The 8,842-nt window shown below is 41.9% G+C and overlaps 2 protein-coding genes across 4 annotated transcripts in view; one reads left to right on the top strand and one right to left on the bottom strand.

Annotated features, from left to right (window-relative positions):
• LOC128881648 (U7 snRNA-associated Sm-like protein LSm11) overlaps positions 1-4,002 on the top strand; it is a 41,866-nt gene extending 37,864 nt beyond the window's left edge. The window contains exon 5 of the mRNA XM_054132923.1: positions 3,446-4,002. Coding sequence (XP_053988898.1) covers positions 3,446-3,660 — 215 coding nt within the window. The 3' untranslated portion in view covers positions 3,661-4,002. The remainder of the gene's footprint in view (positions 1-3,445) is intronic.
• The window catches only part of LOC128881643 (ecdysone-induced protein 74EF), a 208,507-nt gene that overhangs the window by 173,314 nt on the left and 26,351 nt on the right, over positions 1-8,842 (bottom strand). The gene's annotated exons all lie outside the window — the stretch shown is intronic.

The following is an 8,842-nucleotide window of genomic DNA, read 5'->3' as shown; positions in this document are numbered from 1 at the left end:
ATATATATATATATATATATATATATATATATATATATATGTATATTGCGACACTCTTGATCATCGATTTCGATGAATCCCGAATCGATGACCCCAGGGGAATCCTAATCGTTGCGATCGATCGGTCGGAAGATTTCGCGGGAATTTATCTCGCAGATTGCCGTTATCGCGGCGTTCGAGCTCGCGGATTTAACATCGTAGGCAGCATAGAACTCGATACTCGCTCGCGATATCGATGTCTCGCCGTGTGTTTCTTCGAGTCTTCTATCACGTTCGCGCATTCATAAAACTCTCTCGGCCCTCGTGGACCGGCCTCGAGAGTTTCTACGATCGTCATTACGCCTCCAAGGCGCTCGCTAGTCGGCCCTGGACCGTCGTATGTCTCTCTAGTCTATCGTCTAGCGCGAACGAGCGAGACGGATTGATAGAGACGAGAGACGTAAACTATTCTCTTTGCTCGGCGACGTTGCACGAGCGAGTACACGCAGACATTAAAGCGCGAGCGCGCCTGTACGCGAAACTGTAGCCAAGTACAGCCAATTATCGCTGCTAGACAATGAGCCCCAAGGTTTCGCGTCCACGAATCTCGATGACCGTCGTTCTCGCGATCTTTCAGACGCGTATCACGGTTCGAGAACCGAGCCCCGTGACACGGTATCTCGGCTCTTGATGTAATGGATCAAACTCAGGATTTTTTATTGGGCTACTTCTTTTTCACCAGTTTCCAGGCAATTTTCATGTGTTTTTTTTTGCAGTCAAAACAATTGACTAACGGAAAGAAAATACATTTTATATTAAGGGAGGAAACCACATTAGGAGGCTCATTTTGACTGATTTTTTAGGATTTTTTTTTGGTCCGAAGAATTAATTAGAATTCAATTAAATTTCGACATCATTTTATTCGTATTTCGAACAACTTTTGTGCATTTTTTTGAATAATTTCAGCCAAAAATAACAAGGTTACGGACCGATGTCCGCTGAAAGTCGTAACTAGACTTCAAAATTTGACAGCGTATTCTTGGATAGTTAAGCTAACGATTTGTGAAAAAACATCGGTTTTTTGAACCTTCTAATGTGGTTTCCCCCCTTAAGACATGGAAGAAATGATGATTTTGATAGGCATGTGTACGTAGGCACTCCGTCCGTGTAAAGAGTTAAATATGTCTTTAAGAGTTATTAAGGTCGTCGCTCTCCTGATTGTTTTCAGCTAGAGGATGGGTTAAACATAGATTGTACTATGTATCAGTTAAAAAGGAACGAATTCATACAGTGAGGTACACATTAGTACATTCTAGAGATAAAGTGGAGAAAATAGAAACCAGCGACGACACAGAGATCCTAAGTTCCTAAGAGAACGAGAGAAGATAGCCAAGGTCCTGGAGCAAGATTGGAGTTGTAATGCACACGGAAGGACTCGATATTGGCTCGTTCTAAGAGCGTGCAACGAGGAAACTCCAAATGGATCGAGTCAAATAGGCTGAAAGTTTCAATTATGAAAGTTTGACCAGTCTCGTTTGGTGTATTTGCATGAGTAATGTACTTGCGTTTGTTCGGCCTTTACATTCGTGTAATTCTTGCATCACTAGCCCCCCTATAGCTTGGTTACCTCTGGGTTGCTAAACCCGTACTGTGGCTACAATCACACGTACCTACAGCCTCTGAGGGCAATCGAGAGCTTGTTCATTTGTTGCAGTGTTCATGCAACGCAAACCTTTGTCACTGTTTACTACGGACGACCAATTGTAAATCCACTACAATTTATTGCAAACTGATATCGTTCATTTCTTAATGATTCATTAAATTTATCGAGATGAAAATTTGGCGTGAATCTCTTTCGGTGCGTTCGCGATAAGCCTTTGCAAGTACTGAGAATCCACGTCGATTTCAATATGCGTTCCACGCTCGAGTTGCCCTCGAGTTGGTTTCTGCGCAGAGTTCCGCGCAAGGAGCTCCAAAAAAGCACGAGTCGAATCGAGGAAGGAGAGAAACGATAGACTGACGGAGCAACGCCGAGATCTTTGCCTTGCCCGGGGCACAAATCAAGGCCCTTCTTTGCTCTCGAAGGCCCCACATGACTCAACCTTATTATTATTGTTAGTTTTACACCGACACACCGGGAGAGCCGCGCTCGCGCAACGCTCACGGCTTCTCTCTTTCCGTCTCTCTCGAGCGTGTGCATAGAGAATCCGTGAGTCGGTGTTTTGGTGCGTACGAGCCGCGACTAGGAAGTGCAAATCGCCAGTCGACGACGTGTTCAACGCCAAGATGAACAAACTTCTTATCCAGATAAACTTCGAACAACGAATTGGAGCAGAAACACCTTTGTTACTGGTTGAATGAACCATGAATGAATTTGAATTGTAAAATGTTGTCTTGAGAATGAATAAAAATTTAGCTGTTCAAAGTAGCGAAATAGCTAGCGTTGGAAAGAACATACTCGATTCTATTGTACGTTCAGCAAAAAGATCACCGTGTCCCTAGTTAACAAAGAATGTAATCGGTACTCGCGTGCAGGTAAAAATCGAAGCACTTATCGCACGCAAATTGCTTGTTTAAAGTTTAACGCAAAGGCAGGTTTATTTTTGGGTATCGTTAGTCGCGTTCAGCGAAGGACGCCATGCAATTAAACTAATCGCTAAATATCAATAGCGAATTATGGTATGCGCGCATGCCTGCGCATTTTTACTAGCGATACTTCTATTCCTTATTATACATAATCCCAATATTTCTTTGTGAAATGTTGCTAATTTTTTGTCTTTTCAATATGATGTTTGTTATCACAGTTTCACTGAAAACCAAACTATACCATTTACTTTTGATCGATACAATGTAGATAATCATGAGTGCGTGTTTTTTTTTAAATTTGTTTTACAGTGACACTTTGAAAAAATATATGCTTCCTGGAGATTTTTGCAGACAGATATGAAATGACCGGTTCCTTTTTTTTTTAATGTGTTTTTTTTTTTATGAAAATCCCAGCGTGAACACGTAAAACTAAAATAAAATTTTATAGATTCCAAGATTACTATTCGAAACGTATAATCGAGAATAAAAGTGCGCCTTGACTTCTACCTTGACAAACCGGCGCAAAGAGTTTTCCAATGACTCGATCATCCTTCCTCGAAAATCTATCGTTTCATCCTGATCAACCAACTCGTTCGTTGGGGCAAAGGGTAGACGAATCGCTGCGTTAAAATCCATAGCCTCGAATGTATCGGGTTTTTGTCTCGCGTGGAATGTTCCCAGCTAGCACAGCCAGCTCGAGACGAATGGATTTCGACCATTGTTTCGTTCTGTCGACATCGCATTCGTTCGACGATTTGTTCCCGTCGTCGATGCCTTCGACTAGAACGTTTCGCGCCAAAGATACATACAGCTTTCTCGCGGCAAACGGTGCAGCAGTGAAGCGTTGGGGCGCTAGATACACTCAACAATTTTTTTACAGGTTCCATGCGAATGCACAATTGCGCAGCTTTGTGGTCATATCTGTGGATGATTCGACCAGCTCTGGGGAATTTTTTGGAGTCGATATATATCTTAAAAATTACGTTAACGTATAATTTTGGAAGAGAAGGACGAAGCCGCGCGCAGTCTACTCAAGGAATACCATTGGAGCACATATCTCGTTTACTGTTGATGATACAACAGAAATGCATATAACGAAAATTGTTTTAAACTTGATTTGAAAACTTTTACATTCTGTACAAATATTGAATAGGATTATTATTAACGAAGATGCCAAATATTGTAGAAGTTTCGTCCTTACTGGCCCGCGAATGTAAAAGAAACACAGTTTTGAAATAAAGATTTGCTTTCCATCCACAAATTTGACTCGTTGCTTCGAACAATTTCAAAACTATGTTACCAAGAGTACAGACTTCGCAGAAATGCTAAAAAAAAAAGTTGATCTATTCGAGGCGACAAGCAAGAACGATCCCTTAAGTCATGCCGCGAGTTTAATGGTCGCTGGGAAACCAGACAGCTTCCTTCTCGAAGGCGACGGACGCTTCGATCAAACGTCGATGATCTATAAAGACGCGTTCTTTTTTTTCTTCTTTAGAAATTCGCGCCTACTCGAACGAGGGCCTGACAATTCCACGAGCGCGAGAAACGCTGTCACGCAGGTTTGACTGGCCAACAATCGGGCAGGATTCACGAGGACGATCGGTTGGTTGATTTCGATCCGTCGTCGAATTCGACCGAGCCTTTCTTCTCGCGGCTTGTGGGAAACGTTGGAACGCGTTTCAACGTGTCGCGAGATGGTTGTCAATCATCCCATTAAGGGGATATTTATCCAGCATTCTAGGGTTAATCTATTTTTTAGGGGTAGCTTTATTTCTTTCGCGGAACTTTTACTAAGTTCAGAAATATCTCCATGAAATTGTTAGTATGTGGAAATGATATATATCGTTCATGGCTGTAGTTGAAATAAAAATATAATTAAAAATTTCGCACTTTAAGGGTTAAAGGCCGCCTAACGCAACGACTCGAATCGTATCTTCTCCAGTAGCATTATGTTAACGCTATCGGTCCTGTTAAACGACAGATTCGTCTCGCTGCATCATGCTCAAAAGAGCATACGTAACATCACGAGGCGGCAACGACGAATGAAAAAAGCTGTGAAATTATCTGTCGGGCAAATATCATCGGCAAAGAACGATGCACCATGCTCCGCGCTAATTACCGTGTTTACGGCGCACTTTGGCGACGATCGCGATCCCTGACAACGTAATGCACTCTGCACGCAATTATGTAAATAAACGACAAGCGTTGTTAATAAGCAAACGATTTCAATTATTCACGACCGCGGTCGCAACTATTGGCGTGTCGCATCGCCCTGAATTATCGCGAGCTACTAAGCACTTGGACGAGTATACAAAGATCGATCCACATGTAGCTCGAGAACGTAACAATGGCATAATGAATCGAAAAGTCTCGGCTACGCGTTCCTCGAATCGCGAACGCGAGACCTCGCGAGACTTGAATCAAGATTTCGCGAGATTGGAATCGAAATATGCGATTATCCGATCAGAAGAGAGATAGAACACCGAAAAACCATACTTTGGACCACGGATTTGATAAACAATTGTTAATTTCTTAGGTTTCACATTCGATTAAATTTAAATTGAACCGAGACCACTGCAGAATTTTTTGTTGTTTCTTGCGTGGAATTTTGTTGACATTTTGTTACACTTTTATTTATTGTCGTTACGTATCAATGGAATTTAATAAAGTATATTTGTTGAATCGTAAAGTGATACTCGTTTCGTTTCTTTCTAGAGGCCTCGTCGGGAGTACGGTTGTTTAGATTATGCAACACGTGTCGTCAGAGTGCATCCATTGAAGTTATAATACTATTCTACGGTATATTTATAGGCATTGTAGGAGTGGCAACCTTAGAGGCAGTTAGTATTTCTTGGTACATTCATGCATTCGTATGCGCACGTGTTCTGGGATTTTCAGATATTTCAGAAATTAACACTAGAGTGCAGCAATGTTAATTTCCCCTAATCATCTATACGATACAAGCCACAAAGCAATTCAAATCATCCCTGGTGAACACTTTCGCTATAAAATCTGGAATAAAGCAGACAACAAAAAAAAAAAAACTAAAAATTGTATTCAAGTAATCAGTAATTCGTTCAATTCTTTTCTCTATCATCCAATTTTTCTTTAAATCGTACCCCAAGCTAAAAAAGGACTAGACTTCTTGGAGATGCACTCCGAGCTCGACAAGGCGAAGAACCACTGCATTAGAAGATAACGAGGCACGCGCGGGAAGAAACGAAACAAGTATATATTTATAACGGAAATAAATAGGAATCGTAAACAACGGAACGATCACGATCTCAGTTATACTTAAAAATAGCTTCACGGTTTCCGATTTACCTTTTTTCCTTATGAGCTTGATACTTTGTTGCCTTTACGTGCTACCCGTTTCCTGTGTCTGGAAACCGGTTTCGATCGAAGATCATCTGGAACGATTCCGACCGCGATGCTTTTATTTAAGCGAATTTCGGTTCGCGGGACAGACGGATGATCTCCGTCTTAACAAGATAACGCGGACAAAACGAATTGCCCCGGGCAATAATCGCGACATCGATCCACGATAATGATAATCACGTTCAAACCAAAGGACAAAATTGAAAGCAGTTATTAATGGGCGGCCATTAGGCTCGCATTAGATCGCTGACGATTAGGCTCAACCGGTCACATAAATTTCATGCGTTTCAAGGCTAACTTTTTACAGTAATAGAGTAATTTTCTTGCAAAAGCTGGTCGTTTCCATTTTCAATAGAAAGTTACTCATACTGAATCAACTCTGAGACACAAAACAATCATAGGCCTAGGTACTTCCATACATACACAAATATACCCACATGTACATAATTTGTAACTGATCCTTTTCAGTCATCTCATTTTAAGACTCAAACTTCTCCAAAGCATCAAGAAACGCAAAAGCTTGAGGGGATGGCAATACCTCTCCTGGTTAGTGAATTTAAACAATCAATCGAGCACGAGCTTGTTTGTTACAATGTTTAAACCATGCAGGCCTATTTCACTTTTTGCTACAGATGACGAACATGTGAACATGTTCAAGTTCACTTGCAATTGGATTTTGAACGGTCTCGGCAGAGTTGTTGTTTTTATCACTCTACTCTATACTATTCCCTCTGTTCTTTGGAATCTCCTCGAGGGATGGTCCGGTACGGTCTAATGGGCAAACGGTGAACCGAAGTTTGTCCTCATAAAATGATGTCTCAGTACGATATCCTGATCACGGCCAGATAGAGGGTGAAGGAAGGAAACGCAAGAATGGAACCCATTGAGAGAAACTCGCGAGTTAGGTCGAACTTGGTATGGATAGAGTAATTGCTAGCGGCCTTCCTAGCTCGCAGCCTTCCGTTTTTATTGCGCTGCGAGTTGTCGCGTTCGAGGCGCTGCTATTGCCGCAGCAAGGGCCCCGAGAGTGCCAAGTTAAACGATCTCTCACCGATGGACAAGCCGTGACATCACCTCGCGACGGGATCGCCCGCTAGAATTCCATGCACGCTTTCCTCCGCCAGTCTATTTCCACCTTCGGATATTCAGACGTTCGCCCGGACCTTTAGCACGCGTTAATAACCGTCTCCTACGAGGGAAATTCTGCGATTGATACAGTTCAAGGAATCCCAAATCTTGCAGGTGTAAAGTACACATGGGCTTACGTATTGCTATCTTTTTTTAGCGCCAAGGAGTGGAAACAACCCTCTCTATTCACAGAATTTTCATTCAGCACCAAAGGAAAATAGCAAAATTAATATCTGTCTCCTACGAGGGAAATTGCTATGATTGATACATGGAATCTCAAGTTTTGCGGGTGTAAAGTACACGTGGGTGTAACGACTGCTGCTATCTTTCTTTGGCGCCAAAGAGTGAAGACACCCCCACCCCGAACAACACACAAATTTCTTTCAGCGCTAATGAAGAACAACAATGCGATCAAGTGCAAACGATTTTTTTTGAAAAACTTCAGATTTATTTAGAACGCATCGATTAGCAAGCTTTCCTCGTTAGTTTGACCGAGGACCCTGGATGAAAGTATCGATTGCGTCCCTGTTTTCTCTACCCTTTTGGCAAGATTCTTCAGGGACGAGAATAATTTCGGCTAGCAGCAGTTGCATAACGTCGGACGTGAAATAAAATCTTACGACGGGCTGTCACGTGCGAAGCAAATTAGTGCAAACTGTATCCGCACGAAAGTTGATAGAATAGATAACGAACGCCGAGCGTCGCGATAGCTCTTTCACGTGCGTGCTCGTCTGTTAGTTAAAGGGATCTTTCAGGTTACAACAACGAAATCGCGTCTTTCAACGAAAATGATTGTACGAGCTACTATCGGAGAGAAATTTAATTAAATAAATTACAAAGTAATTTTTAATCCTGCAGATAAAGTACTTTTGGCTGGCAGCTGGTAAACAAAACGAAGACTAATAATTCAGTTTTTAATAACGAGCAATTATCCACGACGTTTCGACTTTATGCGTTCAGTCATACTCATAATCTGCAATAACGGAAATTATCCTATATGCCTAACACAAAATTGCACAGTTTCATGCCTAATACGAATACTATCTAAAACTATGAATGACCGAGATCAACGACAGAAAAATGTATTGAAAAAAAGCCCACAAATATTTTACGAAGAGATCATCTTGACATAAAATTAGACATGGAAATAGACTGTTCCGATACCAGACAGCTCGAATTTGTTTATCAACTAGCAGCGTCGGGAGAACACGCTCCAACGACGAAGGTCGCTCGGCCTTCGAGAAAAGTGCGCGTACAATGCATCGGCGACGATGCGTATCGTTAATTTATTATCTTTGCGCGCGAGGAGTGTGTTATTTCATCGTTGACGAAGTTTTATTTTCCTCGCGTGTTTCAAATCTCACACAACCCTCGCGCGCGACACACGCCGTGGCAATAACGCGAGAGCCGTGTGCTTTAACGGGCCTGCGCGCACTTAATCGTACATTCTGCTGTTTTGAAGGTAAACCGTTTCAAGGTGAGCTAAACTCAGCCAGAGGGGGAATAATTGTTTAATCGACGCAACAATAACATTTGATTCGGCATTATTCCTTGCCTCGTACCGGTCGCGCGCGATAAAGGCATCGACAGAAACGTTCTTTACCGCTCAACGTTCGCTTTGTCGAAACTCGATGACTGTGAATATTTAAAAATATGATAAAAATATAGTGTTTGATTTTTTTATTCTCTGATATGGATATTCTTTCATTTCTGTTCGATAACTTTAGTGTTTTACTACTTGAAATTCTATCAAACCAGCTGCGACGACGAT

This window comes from Hylaeus volcanicus, chromosome 8 (assembly GCF_026283585.1).
Source record: "Hylaeus volcanicus isolate JK05 chromosome 8, UHH_iyHylVolc1.0_haploid, whole genome shotgun sequence".
Classification (NCBI taxonomy): domain Eukaryota; kingdom Metazoa; phylum Arthropoda; class Insecta; order Hymenoptera; family Colletidae; genus Hylaeus; species Hylaeus volcanicus.
The sequence above is the reverse complement of the archived record's forward strand: the minus strand, read 5'-3'. Positions and strand labels throughout refer to the sequence as shown.